Source organism: Coregonus clupeaformis, unplaced genomic scaffold, assembly GCF_020615455.1.
Source record: "Coregonus clupeaformis isolate EN_2021a unplaced genomic scaffold, ASM2061545v1 scaf0366, whole genome shotgun sequence".
Taxonomy (NCBI): Eukaryota; Metazoa; Chordata; class Actinopteri; order Salmoniformes; family Salmonidae; genus Coregonus; species Coregonus clupeaformis.
In genome coordinates, this window is record NW_025533821.1 from 65,539 (window position 1) to 85,334 (window position 19,796).

Sequence of the window (19,796 nt, forward strand, 5' to 3'; positions counted from 1 at the left end):
ATCCTTTGAGAGCTCTTGGGTCTTGGCCATGGTGGAGAGTTTGGAATCTGATTGATTGACTGCTTCTGTGGACAGGTGTCTTTTATACAGGTAACAAACTGAGATTAGGAGCACTCCCTTTAAGAGTGTGCTCCTAATCTCGTTACCTGTATAAAAGACACCTGTGGACAGGTGTCTTTTATACTGATAACAAGTTCAAACAGGTGCCATTAATACAGGTAACGAGTGGAGGACAGAGGAGCCTCTTAAAGAAGAAGTTACAGGTCTGTGAGAGCCAGAAATCTTGCTTGTTTGTAGGTGACCAAATACTTATTTTCCACCATAATTTGCAAATAAATTCATAAAAAATCCTACAATGTGATTTTCTGGAATTTTTTTCTCATTTTGTCTATCATAGTTGACGTGTACCTATGATGAAAATTACAGGCCTCTCTCATCTTTTTAAGTGGTAGAACTTGCACAATTGGTGGCTGACTAAATACTTTTTTCCCCACTGTAATTGATCAGCTGTTGTCAATGCCGAAATGAGTATGACATCCGGGCATTTAAAGTACACTTGATTTTCAAAATGTTGCATACTATTAAACTTTCTTTTTTCACATACCCAAACAACCTACTATTTAGGACGCAAATATGGGTAGGCTTTTCGGACATGGCCGCTGTCTGTAGAATTTCTCTGTTCTACAGTTGAAACACTGTTTGCATTAGTTTCTAAGTCAACAGACACACCCTTCTCACCCACCTCATTATCATCTTCTTTGGAATTTCTCTTTGTCTTTGTAACATTGAGAGAATTGACTCTGTAGGGTGTACTTACCGGTACTTACCTTAACAATAGTACTATAACAAATTATATGCAGAGGTGAATGCTTTAGTCGTTTTTGGTCACAATTTTTCACATTTCTTTCGGATCTTGACCCCACTACCCACTCCCCACCAAACCCCCTAGATGGAGTATTCCACCAAAACTCTTGCTGCTGGCTGCTTTGGGAAGATATACAGGGAGAAGTACAATGACACCTGGGCTGCAATCAAGAAGGTGCCACAACACTTAATCAATCGGAGAGACCTGGAGAGAGAGTGTCAAGTATACAAGTGAGTATGACAGACAATTTGCTATCATGTTATGTTGCTAAATGGTGATATCAGCCCAGAGGGAAAGTATTTTGCTCAGTGGTCTTTTTTTCATCTCTGAAGAAATATGGGAGATCTCCATTTTCTAACATTTAGTGATCACTTATATCTGAACTGTTTCTCCTAAGAGAATGAATTCTTGAAACGTTCATGAGACAAATGAGCTTGGATTGAGACTTACATTTGAGAAGTATGAGAAATAGATGAGATCTTATCATTGTCTCCTCATGAGCTCATTGATGTCTCATTTATTGCGCCAGAAAAGCCTTTTTGAGCATCAAGGAGTTGAAGTCGGAAGTTTACATACACCTTAGCCAAATACATTTAAACTCAGTTTTTCACAATTCCTGACATTTAATCCTAGTAAAAATTCCCTGTCTTAGGTCAGTTAGGATCACCACTTTATTTTAATAATGTGAAATGTCAGAATAATAGTAGAGAGAATGATATATTTAAGCTTTTATTTCTTTCATCACATTCCCACTGGGTCAGAAGTTTACATACACTCAATTAGTATTTGGTAGCATTGCCTTTAAATTGTTTAACTTGGGTCAAACGTTTCGGGTAGCCTTCCACAAGCTTCCCACAATAAGTTGGGTGAATTTTGGCCCATTCCTCTTGACAGAGCTGGTGTAACTGAGTCAGGTTTGCAGGCCTCCTTGCTCGCACACGCCTTTTCAGTTCTGCCCACAGATTTTCTATAGGTTTGAGGTCAAGGCTTTGTGATGGCCACTCCAATACCTTGACTTTGTTGTCCTTAAGCCATTTTGCCACAACTTTGGAAGTATGCTTGGGGTCATTGTCCATTTGGAAGACCTATTTGCGACCAAGCTTTAACTTCCTGACTGATGTCTTGAGATGTTGCTTCAATATATATCCCCATAATTGTCCATCCTCATGATGCCATCTATTTTGTGAAGTGCACCAGTCCCTCCTGCAGCAAAGCACACCCACAGCATGATGCTGCCACCCCTGTGCTTCACGGTTGGGATTGTGTTCTTCGGCTTGCAAGGGACCCCCTTTTCCTCAAAACATAACAATGGTCATTATGGCCAAACAGTTCTATTTTTGTTTAATCAGACCAGAGGACATTTTTCCAAAATGTGCAGTTGCAAACCGTAGTCTGCCTATTTTATGGCGGTTTTGGAGCAGTGTGTCACGCCCTGGCTCGGGGGACTCTCGTATGTTGAGCCAGGGTGTTAGTTTCTATGTTTTGTTGTGGGTTCTAGGGTATTGTATTTCTTTGTTTGAGTGACTCCCAATCAGAGGTAACGAGTGTCAGCTGTTGGCTCGTTGTCTCTGATTGGGAGCCATATTTAACTATCTGTCTTTCACGTTGTGTTTGTGGTTTCTTGTTCATTTCGGTTTGTGTGAAACTGTAGACGTCACGTTATCGTTTTGTGTTTTTGATCGTGTGATCATTTATAGTAATAAAATATGTTCACCTTCAACGCTGCGCATTGGTCCTCTATGTTAGACGATCGTGACAGAAGAAACCACCAAGATGGGACCAAGCAGCGTGTTCAGGAGCCATCGCCAGGGAGATCCCTCACAGATCTCCTTCGCCTCCTGGACTGGGTCAAGCCGAGGGAGGAAGACAAGGGCTTGACATTATGGCAGAAGGGCGAGAAGCTGGCGAGGGATATGGAGACGTGGTCCACGGGTAGGAGAGACGCCCCGAAAATTTTTAGGGGGGGGCTCACGACGGCGGACCAGCAGGAGGCCGCGATAGAGCGGTCCAGTGGGTTGCCGGAGAAGGCCGCCGGGTTACGGGGGCCACTGGTAGAAGAGGGGATGGAAGGTGTGGAGGCACGGCGAGAGGTACTGGCGTGTGTTGCCAGTCCGGTCCGGCCCGTTCCAGATCCCGGTGTAGAGCCAGTGGTGTGTGTCCCCAGTACGGTCCGGTCTATTCCTGCTCCCCGCACCGAACCTGCGGTGCGCGTCGCCAGCCCAGTCCGGCCCATTCCTGCTCCCCGCATCAAGTCTGTGGTGCGTCTCGTCAGCCCGGCTCTGCCCGTTCCTGCTCCCCGCACCAGGTCGGGGGTGCGCGTCGCCAGCCCGGTCCGGCCCATTCCTGCTCCCCGCATCAAGTCTGTGGTGCGTCTCGTCAGCCCGGCTCTGCCCGTTCCTACTCCCCGCACCAGGTCGGGGGTGCGCGTCGCCAGCCCGGTCCGGCCCATTCCTGCTCCCCGCGTCAAGTCTGTGGTGCGTCTCGTCAGCCCGGCTCTGCCCGTTCCTGCTCTCCGCACCAGGTCTGTGGTGCGCGTCGCCAGCCCGGTCCGGCCCATTCCTGCTCCCAGCACCAAGTCTGTGGGGCGGTTCGTCAGCCCTGTCCGGCCCGCTCCTGCTCCCCACACCAAGCCAGTGGTGTGCGTCGTCAGTGCAGCACGGCCCGTGCCTGTTCCCCACACCAAGCCAGTGGTGTGCGTCGTCGGTCCGGCACGGCACGTGCCTGTTCCACTGGAGCCGGATCCGCCGCCTAGGCGGAGTGCCCACCCGGTCCCTCCCTGTTGTGTTTCGTTGGCGCGGTCGGAGTCCGCGCCTTTAGGGGGGCGTACTGTCACGCCCTGGCTCGGGGGACTCTCGTATGTTGAGCCAGGGTGTTAGTTTCTATGTTTTGTTGTGGGTTCTAGGGTATTGTATTTCTTTGTTTGAGTGACTCCCAATCAGAGGTAACGAGTGTCAGCTGTTGGCTCGTTGTCTCTGATTGGGAGCCATATTTAACTATCTGTCTTTCACGTTGTGTTTGTGGTTTCTTGTTCATTTCGGTTTGTGTGAAACTGTAGACGTCACGTTATCGTTTTGTGTTTTTGATCGTGTGATCATTTATAGTAATAAAATATGTTCACCTTCAACGCTGCGCATTGGTCCTCTATGTTAGACGATCGTGACACAGTGGCTTCTTCCTTGCTGAGCGGCCTTTCAGGTTATGTCGATATAGGACTCGTTTTACTGTGGATATAGATACTTTTGTACCTGTTTTCTCCAGCATCTTCACAAGGTCCTTTGCTGCTGTTCTGGGATTGATTTGCACTTTTCGCACCAAAGTACGTTCATCTCTAGGAGACAGAACGCGTCTCCTTCCTGAGTGGTATGATGGCTGCGTGGTCCCATGGTGTTTATACTTGCATACTATTGTTTGTACAGATGAACGTGGTACCTTCAGGCGTTTGGAAATTGCTCCCAAGGATTAACCAGACTTGTGGAGGTCTACACATTTATTTCTGAGGTCTTGGCTGATTTCTTTAGCGTTTCCCATTATGTCAAGCAAAGAGGCACTGAGTTTGAAGGTAGGCCTTGAAATACATCCACAGGTACACCTCCAATTGACTCAAATAATGTCAATTATCCTATCAGAAGCTTCTAAAGCCATGACATCATTTTCTGGAATTTTCCAAGCTGTTTAAAGGCACAGTCAACTTAGTGTATGTAAACTTCTGACCCACTGGAATTGTGATACAGTGAATTATAAGTGAAATAATCTGTCTGTAAACAATTGTTGGAAAAATTACTTGTGTCATGCACAAAGTAGATGTCCTAACGGACTTGTCAAAACTATAGTTTGTTAACAAGAAATTTGTGGAGTGGTTGAAAAACAAGTTTTAATGACTTCAACCTAAGTGTATGTAAACTTCCGACTTCAACTGTATATACATTATAAAAATGTGCATGCATGAAACACATTCACATTCAAGTATCACGACAACAGATTATTTAAACGTTAACAACTTTTAATGTTTAATGTTTTTTTTATACATACAACTTTGTCTAACATACTAAAAAAGTGACTGGGAAGAGGTTAGATTGCTTTTAATACAAAATAGTATCACTTGTAAAATAACAAAATAGTCAAAATATGGCCTTCTCTAAAATTGTTGTGAAATTGAAAGTGCTTTCATTAACCCCATTGAAAAAAACAGCATCAGCTGGCGCCCACCCAAAAAGTTTTGGTAGAGGTGCTGACTAATGGCGAGTAAACTGTTTGCTATTAAAACTAAATAAAGAGAGTCGAACACTCTATATACAGCCTCCCAGTAATTTATTGGGTAAACCACCAACGTTTCACCACCCCATTTAGACAGAGCCAAAGTGGAAAACTCCCTGCAAAATGCCTGGGGGAGCTGTCTAAAAAGCTGTCAGTCAGCACATACCAGCTCATAACTGGTACAAACTGTGACCTAGTGAAACTCTGTATGAACACTGAAATCAGTTATTGCAAACACCCTTGTCTGAAATTGAAAGTGCCGTCACTAACACATGAACACTCGAACAGATGATTGCAAACATCTTACACATGTCAAAATGGACCTGGAGTTCACCTGAAATGCCGCTTAACCCATGTGAAATTACATACTTTATTAGGGTTTAGGGCTGGGAATTGCCAGGGATATTATCGTGATACTTTGGTGACGATACGATATGTTTTGCGATTCTCACTATTCAATATGTATTGCGATGCCATACTGAGATTTGTTTGGAATTCGATGTTCCAAACATATTGCTCACCCACCATACACTACCTGTGATGAGGTGGTGTTGAAGGAGTCAGGCGCAGGAGGGTAAATCACAGAATAACAGGCTTTAATCCGTAAAAATACAGGTTTACGCAGAAATGCGTCAAACACACTCCAGGGCACAAAACAGGCTCACTGGAAAATACAAGGCACACGGGAAAACTCCCGTCGATACAAAATACACGAGCTCCACCGAGCTTCACTAACCTCCACAAACAATCAATCACCCACAACGACAAGGGGCCAGAGGGAACACTTATACATGGACTAATTAGAGGATTAGAACCAGGTGTGTGTGATTGACAAGACAATTGTGATGATGATTGGAGTGGCACTGGTTAGTACTCCGGTGACGACGAACGCCGAAGCCTGCGTGAACAAGGAGGGGAGGCAGCCTCGGCCGAAGTTGTGACAGTACCCCCCGCCTGACGCGCAGCTCTAGCAGCGCGCCGACCTGGCCTCGGGGACAGCCAGGAGGACGCGGAGCAGGGCGAGCCGGATGGCGACGGTGGAAATCCGGCAACAGGGAGGGATCGAGGATATCCCTCACCGGGACCCAGCACCGTTCCTCCGGACCGTACCCCTCCCACTCCACCAGGTACTGAAGGCCCCCCACCCGACGCCTCGAATCCAGGATGGCACGGACAGAGTACACCGGGGCCCCCTCGATGTCCAGAGGAGGTGGAGGAACCTCCCGCACCTCAGACTCCTGGAGCAGACCAACCACCACCGGACACATGAAACGAGGGGTTAATACGGTAATCAGGGGGGAGTAACAACCTATACGTAACCTCGTTAATTCTCCTCAGGACTTTGAACGGCCCCACAAACCGCGGGCTCAGCTTCCGGCAGGGCAGGCGGAGAGGTAGATTCCGGGTCGAGAGCCAGACCCGATCCCCCGGTACGAAGACCAGGGCCTCACTGCGGTGACGGTCAGCGTTGGCCTTCTGACGACGCACGGCATGCTGGAAGTGAATGTGGGCAGCGTCCCACGTCTCCTCCGCGCGCCGAAACCGGTCATCCACCGCAGGAGCCTCAGTCTGGCTCTGGTGCCATGGTGCCAGAACCGGTTGGTAACCTAAAACACATTGGAATGGTGTTAGGGTAGTAGAGGAATGGGGGAGAGAGTTCTGGGCATATTCTGCCCATGGCAAGAACACCGACCACTCCCCCGGCCGGTCCAGGCAGTAGGACCGCAGGAACCTACCCACATCCTGATTTACTCGTTCCACCTGCCCATTTGACTCGGGGTAGAACCCAGAGATCAGGCTGACCGAGACCCCCAGACGTTCCATGAACTTCTTCCAAACCTTGGACGTGAACTGGGGTCCTCGTTCGGACACTATATCCTCTGGCACCCCGTAGTGCCGGAAGACGTGAGTAAACAGGGCCTCCGCAGTCTGCAGGGCCGTGGGGAGACCGGGCAGAGGAAGGAGGCGGCAGGACTTGGAGAAGCGGTCCACAACGACCAGGATGGTGGTGTTACCTTGGGAGAGGGGAAGATCAGTCAGAAAATTAATACTAAGATGAGACCCTGGTCGTCGTGGAACTGGTAATGGTTGTAGCTTACAGGAGGAGGAGACGTACACCCTCACGTCCTTAGCCAAGGTAGGCCACCAGTACTTTCCGCTCAAGCAGCGCACTGTACGGCCGATACCTGGGTGACCAGAGGAGGGTGACGTGTGTGCCCAGAAGATCAGACGATCACGGATAAGAGCAGGCATGTACCGCAGCTGCGGTGGAGATGGATCTGTGCATAATGCCTGCTCTATATCCGTGTCCATCACCCATACTACCGGCGCCACAATGCCTTGAATTCTAAATAAATCTCAGACAGTGTCACCAGCAAAGCACCCCCACACCATAACATCGCCTCCTCCATGCTTTACGGTGGGAAAAACACATGCGGAGATCATCCGTTCACCCACACCGTGTCTCACAAAGACAGAGTGTGCAAAGCTGTCATCAAGGCAAAGGGTGGCTATTTGAAGAATCTCAAATATAAAATATATTTTGATTTGTTTAAAACTTTTTGGTTACTACATTATTCCATATGTATTATTTCATAGTTTTGATGTCTTCACTATTATTCTACAATGTAGAAAATAGTAAAAATTAAGAAAAACCCTTGAATGAGTAGGTGTTCTAAAACTTTTGACCGGTAGTGTATGTCTGCTGCAGAGAAACGAGAGAGCCATGAAAAAAACAAGTTTTTTCATCAATCATGGAATTAAGTGCTGAAAACAAATTGGCTCCCTTTTTAAAAATAAGATGGAGAACAAGCTATAATACTCGAGTTTTGGTGCAGGTACAGCCAACTAGGGCAAAAATAATATTGCGACATTGTCAAAACTATATGATATAGCGTCAAAAATAATATTCCGATATGTAACTCTATATATTTTTTTGCCCCATAACTATTAGGGTTGTCCCGATGCCAAAATATTACCCACAAAACAATGACATGTCAAAGTATCATGATACCACTGCAAAACTTTTTTGTCACTGATATTCACATCTTGTATCAATATAACACTGAATTTTACCTTTCGCTATTCACAAACTGTATACAGTGGGGGAAAAAAGTATTTAGTCAGCCACCAATTGTGCATGTTCTCCCACTTAAAAAGATGAGAGAGGCCTGTAATTTTCATCATAGGTACACGTCAACTATGACAGACAAAATGAGAAAATCACATTGTAGGATTTATGAATTTATTTGCAAATTATGGTGGAAAATAAGTATTTGGTCACCTACAAACAAGCAAGATTTCTGGCTCTCACAGACCTGTAACTTCTTCTTTAAGAGGCTCCTCTGTCCTCCACTCGTTACCTGTATTAATGGCACCTGTTTGAACTTGTTATCAGTATAAAAGACACCTGTCCACAACCTCAAACAGTCACACTCCAAACTCCACTATGGCCAAGACCAAAGAGCTGTCAAAGGACACCAGAAACAAAATTGTAGACCTGCACCAGGCTGGGAAGACTGAATCTGCAATAGGTAAGCAGCTTGGTTTGAAGAAATTAACTGTGGGAGCAATTATTAGGAAATGAAAGACATACAAGACCACTGATAATCTCCCTCGATCTGGGGCTCCACGCAAGATCTCACCCCGTGGGGTCAAAATGATCACAAGAACGGTGAGCAAAAATCCCAGAACCACACGGGGGGACCTAGTGAATGACCTGCAGAGAGCTGGGACCAAAGTAACAAAGCCTACCATCAGTAACACACTACGCCGCCAGGGACTCAAATCCTGCAGTGCCAGATGTGTCCCCCTGCTTAAGCCAGTACATGTCCAGGCCCGTCTGAAGTTTGCTAGAGTGCATTTGGATGATGCAGAAGAGGATTGGGAGAATGTCATATGGTCAGATGAAACCAAAATAGAACTTTTTGGGAAAAACTCAACTCGTCGTGTTTGGAGGACAAAGAATGCTGAGTTGCATCCAAAGAACACCATACCTACTGTGAAGCATGGGGGTGGAAACATCATGCTTTGGGGATATTTTTTCTGCAAAGGGACCAGGACGACTGATCCGTGTAAAGGAAAGAATGAATGGGGCCATGTATCGTGATATTTTGAGTGAAAACCTCCTTCCATCAGCAAGGGCATTGAAGATGAAACGTGGCTGGGTCTTTCAGCATGACAATGATCCCAAACACACCGCCCGGGCAACGAAGGAGTGGCTTCGTAAGAAGCATTTCAAGGTCCTTGTAGTGGCCTAGCCAGTCTCCAGATCTCAACCCCATAGAAAATCTTTGGAGGGAGTTGAAAGTCCGTGTTGCCCAGCGACAGCCCCAAAACATCACTGCTCTAGAGGAGATCTGCATGGAGGAATGGGCCAAAATACCAGCAACAGTGTGTGAAGACCTTGTGAAGACTTACAGAAAACATTTGACCTGTGTCATTGCCAACAAAGGGTATATAACAAAGTATTGAGAAACTTTTGTTATTGACCAAATACTTATTTTCCACCATAATTTGCAAATAAATTCATTAAAAATCCTACAATGTGATTTTCTGGATTTTTTTTCTCATTTTGTCTGTCATAGTTGACGTGTACCTATGATGAAAATTACAGGCCTCTCTCATCTTTTTAAGTGGGAGAACTTGCACAATTGGTGGCTGACTAAATACTTTTTTTCCCCACAGGATGCTTGTGGTAGCTGCTGTGATTGAATGAGTGGTGGTTACGGTGTCTGCTGTTGTCTCTGGAGCCCAGGCTGTCTCGTCTGTAGACCCTCTCCCCTCTCTCTCGCTCTGTGTGGTGCGAGTGGTGGGAATACTTAGAGGAAGAGTTGGCCTCCTGGCAAGGTGACCTTCTAGAGACAATCCCACCTGAGTCCCTGTCCCTCTCTCTGTCCCTGCCGGCCTGAAGTGCAAGGGGCGGGGGAGGCATTGCAGGGTTCTGTGAAATGTGCTGTCCAGCCCCTCCAGCGTTAGGATAGGTGGGGTAGAGCGGGGGCTTGTTAGGACGGAATGGGGCAGTAGGGGGGTACGTGGGGCAACCCCTGTAATAGGGGTCTTGAGAAGGTGCATGAGGGTCCTCCAGATAATGGGGAGCTTTGTATGCCCAGACTGAGGAGGAGACAGCAGAGGAGGACGAGGTCAACATGTCCTGGGCAGGGTAGCCACAGCCAGTCAACGGCCCAGCGCTGTGTCCAGAATGTCTGACAGAAACACAATGACAGAAAGAGGGTTTAGATTAAACAAAAGTAGCCACATTTAATATTGTGATCATAATGAATCTAAAAAATATATACTTTTTTATAATAACTAAACATGTAGATAATTGCTCAACTTTAACTGAGCTGTATTGCTAGTCTCTGTAGCCTCACACAATTTTCAAATGCTCAATGCTTAACAGCGTCTGTATGTAATAGAACATAAGTTTGGCATTGAGGAACTATGTCACTGCCTATATCACTAACTTACCCGCTTGAATAAAATACAAAAAAAGTAGCTAGCAAAGTTATTTTTAACCAATGCATTTTGCAAGTGGCTAGTTTGCATCAACTATCTTTAGTAAAACCACTGCAAAGGTTTTGCCTGCAAACTTTGGGTTGCCTCGTGATTTGTTGCCATGATTTGTTGGGAGATATGTCTGTCTGAAGAGGACCCATCCAAAATAATTTTCTTTCCCTTATCAAAGTTGCCAAAACAGTCCGTCGTTCAAATCAGACCCTAGTCACTTGCCCAGGGTTGGGTTTTCAAGACTACTGTTATGCATGTTATAACCTCATGTTCTTTATTTATTTGTATTATTATTATTTCCAAATGTCACCCCAACAGGGTGTTTCAATTCAAATAACTTTTATTTCCTGAGAGGGAACAGAGTAGCCCGAGTCCTGTGAGAACGGAGTCCAGGAGCGAGGGGTATAGTGCGTTCCTCCTCCCAGGGAGGAAGCAGAGCAGCCTGGGGTTTAGGGTTCCCCCGTGGAGGAGGGGGGCATGTCTAGACGCTGCTTTCTGAAGCTCGTGTCCACAGAGCAGGAGCTGGTGCTCCCGGGGGTGAGTGCCAGCATCCCTGCAGCCAAGCCAGCTCTCAGAGGACAGCTTCCGCCTGATATCTGAAGACTGCACAGAAACAATGAGAAGAGAGGATTAGATAGATACATTACACAAAAGCAGGCATTGAGTCTCAAGCATGAGGAACCATAAAGGTAAATCATAAATATTACATGAAAATGACAGTTGGAGGGTTGTGATGAGCCCTTGGTGAGGGTACCGTGTCGGATTGTGTGGAAGCTGGGCTTTGAAATCACTCGGTCAGGGCCTCCTGTGGGCACAGTCTGGTCCATGTAGGAACCATTCATCAGGTCATAATACTTCTGCCTCTGCTGGCCAGTAGATACACAAACACTCACATGTACACACACACACAAACAAACATGTCTATAAGAAAGGTTGTCATATTTATCGAAAATTATTTCCAGTACAAAGATATTGAGTACAATAATGTTTTATGTCTCTATAAAACAACTCTTGTTACGATTTAACTGGATATGAACCCAAATGCAGACAACTACACCGAGCCAGAGAAGGTTTAACAGGTTTATTTACACAGTTCAATTGTCCAGGTTTCCAAAAATAGGGGAAGAGCAAGTCCAGGTCTACAGGGAGGGTAACAGATCCAGGTTCTGAGCAGGAGTGGTACCGTAACGTCCTAGTGTCCGTGGTGAGTCCAAAAGGGAGGTCCAGTAGTGGAAAGCAGGATGGTGGTGGCAGGAGTGAAGCGGAGGCAGGAGTCAGGTTCCAATAATCTGTGGCACAGGAGAAAAGTAAATAGAACAGGCCAAAAACACAAAGAGCGAAAACAAGCAGGTTGAGTCAGCAGCGAGACTAACATGGTCGTCTTGACTATGATCTGACGATGAGTGGCAAGTTTGACCGGGTCTTTAAGGCTGAGGTGATTACGGTGAATGAGCTGCAGCTGGAACCCTGACTCCCGCACACCAGACTTCACTCCTGCAATCAAGAACAAACAGAGGGGAGGGGGAGAGCAGAGAGAGAGCTACCTAGCAGCAGTAGGCCTAACAACTCTATGCTTCAATATGAATCATGTAAAAAGGCCGACCTGCTCCTCCTCTCTAGTTTCTAGCTACCCAACTTTCCCGCAGTCCCCTTAGTCTTGTTAGTTTGGCTGCTGATGCATTGTACACGTTTATCATAAGAAATTGCCTAAACACATATTGGCACTGGCAGTTAAAATTATCAACACTAAATAGACACTCGTTAACTAGCTAGCTATACATTTCACAATTTGAGAGGTACTAGACGTAACATAGTAAATGTAAATCCGGGCCACTCAATTTAGTATGATATGTTACGTTTGGTATGGTTACATAAGACAGAAGGTTACTTCAGGCTAAAACAAAATTAGAGTGGTTGGTCGGGGTGGATGGGTAGGAGTATAACGCGAACCTCTAACAACCCAATCTCATCACGGAAGACTTTAGCATTTTAGCTAATAGCCAACTTTGCAACTACTTAATATATAGATAGTTTGCAACTACTTAGCATATTAGATAACCCTTCCCCTAACTTTAACCCTTTAACCTTAACCCCTAGCCTAGCTAACTCTGGTCACCTAGCTAACATTAGCGTCAGCCACCTAGCTAATGTTATCCATATCATTTAAATTCTTAACATATCATACGTTTTTCAAATTTGTAACATATTGTACGAATGGCAAATTGCTAACGTTAGCTTTATTTAGCTAGCTGGCTAACGTTAGTATAACAATATTTTCAACCCTCTAGTTATGATTTAGATAACTAACTAGCTAGCTACATTAACAAACTGTAACGTTAGCTAGGCAGATTATTCGGCTCACCTTGACTAGATAACTAGCTATATCTAAAAAAAACTATGTTAGCATGTGTAGCTAGCTAAAGTTATCCAAAATACAGCTAAAGTTTGCTAGCTAGCTAGCTAATAAATAGTTAAATTTACAGCAAACATTTGATGTTCAGACACGTAAATTGTTCCCTTACCTCAGTTCTTTCTAAGTTATTTTGTAGTCTACTTTGTTGAAAGTCTTGTTGAAATCACAGCTAATATTGCGTAGAGGCTTGACATTTGAAAAGACCGCAGTGAGTGAATATCTGGCTAGCTAGCTAACTGGCACTGAAATAAAAAAAATCCCGCCCGAACGTGACGTGGTCATGTGCCAGTTGCAGCAGTTGGTCGTAAAAATTGTTGGTAACAAAAAAATGCAGAAGGAGCATCCAAATCATTGCCGTCATAATACAGTCATATCGAGTTATATTTGAGATCTTGCTGTAATCTCATTGTCTCATGCATGGAGACCTGTACAGGAGAGTTCAATTATTTAAGACAATTTAGAGCGATCTCTTATTTTGATTCGAGTAAAACATATATGAGCTACACGACATAACCAAAATAATGTGGACACATGCTCGTTGAACATCTCATTCCAAAATCATGGGCATTAATATGGTGTTGGTCCCCCCTTTGCTGCTATAACAGCCCAACTCTTCTGGGAAGGCTTTCCACTAGATGTTGGAACATGATTTGCTTCCATTCAGCCACAAGAGCATTAGTGAGGTTGGGCACTGATTAGGCCTGGCTCGCAGTCGGTGTTCCAATTCATCCCAAAGGTGTTCGATGGAGTTGAGGTCAGGGTTCTGTGCAGGCCAGTCAAGTTCTTCCACACCGATCTCGACAAACCATTTCTGTATGGACCTCTCTTTGTGCACGGGGGCATTGTCATGCTGAAACAGGAAAAGGCCTTCCCCAAACTGTTACCACAAAGTTGGAAGAACAGAATCGTTTAGAATGTCATTGTATGCTGTAGCGTTAAGATTTCCCTTCACTGGAACTAAGGGGCCTAGCCCGAACCATGAAAAACAGCCCCAGACCATTATACCAAATTTTACAGTTGGCGCCATGCATTGAGGCAGGTAGTGTTCTCTTGGCATCCGCCAAACCCAGATTCGTCCATCGGACTGCCAGATGGTGAAGCGTGATTCATCACTCCAGAGAACACGTTTCCAATGCTCCAGAGTCCAATGGCGGCGAGTCCAACCACTCCAGCCAATGCTTGGCAATGCGCATGGTGATCTTAGGCTTTTGTGCGGCTGCTCGACCATGGAAACCCATTTCATTAAGCTCCCGACTAACAGTGTCACACCCTGGCTATGGGACTCTAGTTGTTGAGCCAGGGTGTGTTTGTTCTATGTGGTGTGTTTCTATGTTGGGGGTTCTGGTTTGTTGTTTTCTATGTTTGCCTGAGTGACTCCCAATCAGAGGCAACGAGTGTCAGCTGTTGGCTGGTTGTCTCTGATTGGGAGCCATATTTAACTGTCTGGTTTTCACTTTGTGTTTGTGGGTTTTTGTTCCGTGTTGGTCATTGTTACCAAGGACGTTACGAGTCGTTTGTTGTTTTGTTTGTTGTATACATTATCACTGAAGATAATAAATATACAATGTTCGTTCAACACGCTGCGCATTGGTCTACTTCTCTCCCTGACGATCGTGACAGAAAAACCCACCAAAACTGGACCAAGCAGCGTGTCCAGGAGCCATCGCCAGGGGAATCGCTTGCAGATCTCCGTGGCAACCTCGACTGGGTCCAGCCTTGTAAAGAGCAGAGTGGATGGACTTGGGAACAGTGGAGGAAGAGTCTCGACTGGGTCAAGCCTAAGGAGGAGCAGAATGGCTGGAGTTGGAAGCAGGAGAGCGAGAGTTGGGCGAGAAATATAGAGGCCTGGCCCACGGGGAAGAGAGACCCCCAGAAATTTTTTAGGGGGGGGCTAACGCCGTGGACGACGGGCCAGCAGGAGACCGCGGCAGAGCGGCCCAGCGGATTGGCAGAGGATGCCGCCAGGTTACGGGGGCCACTGGTCGAAGAGGGGGTGGAAGATGTAGAGGCACGGCGAGAGGTACTGGCGTGTGTTGCCAGTCCGGTCCGGCCTGTTCCTGATCCCCACGTAGGGCCAGTGGTGTGTGTTCCCAGTACGGTCCGGCCTGTTCCTGCCACTCGCACCAAGTCTACGGTGCGCATCGCCAGCTCGGCCCGGCCCATTCCTGCTCCCCGCACCAAGTCTGTGGTGCGTTTCGTCAGCCCTGTCCGGCCCGTTCCTGCTCTCCGCACCAAGTCTGTGGTGCGCGTCGCCAGCCCAGTCCGGCCCATTCCTGCTCCCCGCACCAAGTCTGTGGTGCGTTTCGTCAGCCCTGTCTGGCCCGTTCCTGCTCTCCGCACCAAGTCTGTGGTGCGCGTCGCCAGCCCGGTCCGGCCCATTCCTGCTCCCCGCACCAAGTCAGTGGTGCGCGTCGTCAGCCCGGCACGGCCCGTTCCTGCTCCCCGCACCAAGTCAGTGGTGCGCTTCGTCAGCCCAGCTCGGCCCGCTCCTGCTCCCCACACCAAGCCAGTGGTGTGCGTCGTCAGTCCGGCAAGGCCCGTGCCTGTTCCACCGGTGGCGGGTCCGGCACCGGTCAGGTGCTGCGTCACGCCGGAGCTACAGCAATCCGCTCCACCAGTGTTCAGTTCAGCTCTGGTCAGCAGGGCCAGACCGGACCAGGGGTACTTTGGGGGGTTAGAGAAGGAGTGGGGGTCAAGCCCGGAGCCAGAACCGCCGCCGAGGAGGTATGCCCACCCAGCCCTCCCTGTTTTGCTCTTTTTGAGGCGCGGTCGCAGTCCGCGCCTTTAGGGGGGGGTACTGTCACACCCTGGCTATGGGACTCTAGTTGTTGAGCCAGGGTGTGTTTGTTCTATGTGGTGTGTTTCTATGTTGGGGGTTCTGGTTTGTTGTTTTCTATGTTTGCCTGAGTGACTCCCAATCAGAGGCAACGAGTGTCAGCTGTTGGCTGGTTGTCTCTGATTGGGAGCCATATTTAACTGTCTGGTTTTCACTTTGTGTTTGTGGGTTTTTGTTCCGTGTTGGTCATTGTTACCAAGGACGTTACGAGTCGTTTGTTGTTTTGTTTGTTGTATACATTATCACTGAAGATAATAAATATACAATGTTCGTTCAACACGCTGCGCATTGGTCTACTTCTCTCCCTGACGATCGTGACAAACAGTTCCTGTGCTGACGTTGCTTCCATTGCTTCCAGAGGCAGTTTGGAACTTGGTAGTGAGTGTTGCAACCGAGGACAGACGATTTATTACTTATGCATAGTCACTTTAACTCTACCCACATGACGAGCTCAGTGACTTTCAACGTGGCACCGTCATAGGATGCCACCTTTCCAACAAGTCAGTTGATCAGATTTCTGCCCTGCTTGAGCTTCCCTGGTCAACTGTAAGTGCTGTTATTGTGAAGTGGAAATAACAACGGCTCAAATCAAATTGTATTTGCCACATGCGCCGAATACAACAGGTGTAGACATGTTGTATTCGGCGCAGACCTGTTGTATTCGGCGCATGTGGCAAATACAATTTGATTTGAGCCGTTGTTATTTCCACTTCACAGTAACAGCACTTACAGTTGACCAGGGCAGCTCAAGCAGGGCAGAAATCTGATCAACTGACTTGTTGGAAAGGTGGCATCCTATGACGGTGCCACGTTGAAAGTCACTGAGCTCGTCAGTAAGACCATTCTACTGCCAATATACTTTTGTATATATAGTGTTTGTGGTTGTTTCTCTTAAGTAGAAATGTAGAAATATAAGAACATGTTCTTAGTCTCATTTTGGTGTTTAAAGAGAACTCATTTGTGTCTAGGAGAAACAAAGGGGAAAAATATGGTATCTTCTTGGATTTTGCTTTGATATATGAGATATGGTGTTGATGAAGGTGCTGGTGAAGAAGGTCACTACAGAAGTGCTTAGTTGTGCTGTCTGTAGACTCCAATGCCCTCATAACCCTTTATCTCCATTTTATTTCACTCTCTCTGTGACCTGGGACTCCAGTAAGGCAATTCATCCTAACATAGTGAAGCTTCTGGGTAATCCAACACTCAAGGACTCTAAGTGGATCATCCCCATGGAGTTCATCTTTGGAGAGGAACTGGAGACAACCATCTTCAAATCACAAAAATCTAAAATACAGGTAGGTCTAAGGATCCCACTGCTGCCACCAAACACGCATGTGACAGTGTTGATGAAAGTTCATATAGAAAAATATATCTAAACATATCTGATAAATAAGTATCTAAGCCTACAGGATTTTCAGGGGACCGTCCAAACATTATTACAAAAAAGTGTAAGTTAACTCATCAGTTGATAATGAAAGCCTTTGATCTTCCACAGTTAACTCCATCTATAAAGGCCACCATCATCACAGGCATGTGTGAAGGACTACTTCACCTACACAGCAAAGATATCGTCCATCAGGACCTCAAGCCTGAGAACATCATGGTGAGACAGGCATTAAAATAGTTTTGTTGTTTTAATGTTCTTCATTAATGAGAATAAATGCTTAGATTAGATATAAAACAATATTTTTCCACCCCTCTCAAATGATCTCTTCCAGGTAGAGCATGACACTCACCGAGCTGTGATCATTGATATGGGACTGGCCAAATTCTTCCGCAATGGCCTAAATTCTGCCGTGGATATGGGCAACGAGGCCTACTCTCCACCTGAGGTCCTGCAGAGGAGGGGCCACCGAGACCAGCGTTCAGACGTGTGGGCTATGGGTAAAATCATCGCTGAACTCTGTGCCAGAGTCAGGCTGCACACCCCCAGTGTCTGTCCGGCTAAGATCCATGAGATCCTCAGTCTCCAGGGACAGCAGTACTGTAATGCTGTCTGTAGGATGGTGCAGAGCGACCCCACAGTGCGAGCCACCATCCATCAGGCATGGCTCAACCCAGTCAAGATGTCATGAAACAGCTTCTCTACAAAGAGGCGTCGAAGGGTCTCCCATGCCCACTCCCCACAAAGGGCAAAGTGCGAATCCGCCGCTATGAGCAAAGAAATGGTGAAGTGGAGACTTGGGAGCAAAAGGAGGTGGAGACTGAAGGAGGGAGGATAGTCAAGTTTGAGGATGTGATGTTTAACAACAAGTCATAAGAAGGTTATTGAGAGGTTGTGAAATAGTTGGGAGTTGATTTGACTCTGCTTCTCCAGAGGGTGGGTCACTCCCCTTCCATCCTTCATTGTAAAAGTGTATGTTTATGGAGAGGGGGAAGAGTATATTTGGGAGGGGGGATAAACTAATGGAAGAATTCTAATGTCCAGTGAAACTATACTGGACGTGCTGTGCCTAAAAACAAAGTGCCACAATATCTAAGTGAGACAAAAGAAAATGCAATAAACTATCAACAACAAAAGTTGTCTTGCACTGGTAAGAAGGAAACCTTGGAGTGAGTTAAGGTTGATTAAGGATTTAAGGATGATCTCTAAAGTACTATCACTTCTTCTAATGCTACATGTTACAGTATGGCTACAATGTTGCACATCTGGTTAGGTGACAGTGTACAGAGGCACCTGGAGTCAAGTAACTATCTGTGAATGTTTTTGAAACCTTTTTGTTTTGGGAATCTCATCCCAGTTGCAAATAAGTTGTCTCTTTAGCTCTATATCATACATTTGACTGTGTACATAGTACAAAAGCATTTGTTTTGTATCATCGAAGACAAGAAGTTGTTACATTTTTCTTACTCTTAAGAATAAACGTAATTCTTCATAAATATATGCTGTGTTATCCTCTTTACAACAACAGTGTACAAAATGGCCTCTTGCAAGACTGTCAACCAGAGCTGTGTTCAGCTACAGAAAGGGTATCCCACTCACAGTTCATCCACTTTACCCAGTCAGAAGGAACTTCAACACAGGTGTTTGACTAATCTTTTTGTTTATTAATCATTGTATAAGGCCACTCTGGACTGTGCAGATTTCATGATAGTCTACAGAAATTAAATCAGAAATATAACATTTTCAGTGAGCTCCATCTTCTGGCGCAGTCACCCTGGACAGCATATCCACATCATAATGTAGTGAAAGTCAAGTTATACATTGACTGAAGCCAAAGAGCACCCATAAAGACATGATAATACGATATCATGATATAATAAACCACTGCATGAAGTGTTAGAAGGTACATACTGTACAGTACATGGTGCATATAGCATACGACTTACGAATCACTACACAAGCATACACTGTTGCATGCTTCAAGAAACTAATATGTGAAGTCATGTCATAGTGGTCTGTGTGTGGTTCTCTGTACATTCCACTCATCTAATACAGGGTCTGTGCATCATGCATAATCAGGCTTCATATGGATAGAAAGGGTAAAGACACAGTGAAGCAGGTCACCCAAGAGATTCCTAGATCAGATAGTAGCACACACATAAAAACCTCAGCATACCTGCAGTCAGTGGAAGCCCATCTATCCCTATATCAGGATGCAACCACCAGCATAGCTATTACATTTACCAGACGCTCTTATCCAGAGCAACTTACAGTTAGTGCATACATTATTATTTTTTTATACTGGCCCCCCGTGGGAATCGAACCCACAACCCTGGTGTTGCAAACACCATGCTCTACCAACTGAGCTACCTCCCTGCTGGCCATTCCCTCCCCTACCCTGGACGAATTGTGCACCGCCCCATTGGTCTCCCGGTTGCGGCCGGCTACAGCAGAGCCTGGATTTGAACCTGGATCTCTAGTGGCACAGCTAGCACTGCGATGCAGTGCCTTAGACCACTGCGCCACTCGGGAGATA

At 46.2% G+C, this 19,796-nt stretch overlaps 1 protein-coding gene across 1 annotated transcript; it reads left to right on the forward strand.

The window, feature by feature from the left end:
• The first annotated feature begins 942 nt into the window (after nucleotides 1-942).
• On the forward strand, nucleotides 943-18,695 carry LOC121560262 (spindle assembly checkpoint kinase-like). Its single transcript, XM_041873279.1, has 4 exons — nucleotides 943-1,095; nucleotides 17,033-17,171; nucleotides 17,372-17,479; nucleotides 17,595-18,695. Exons 1-4 carry the CDS (start codon nucleotides 950-952, stop codon nucleotides 17,949-17,951), a joined length of 750 nt encoding a protein of 249 aa, XP_041729213.1. The 5' UTR covers nucleotides 943-949; the 3' UTR covers nucleotides 17,952-18,695.
• The last annotated feature ends 1,101 nt before the right edge of the window (nucleotides 18,696-19,796 follow it).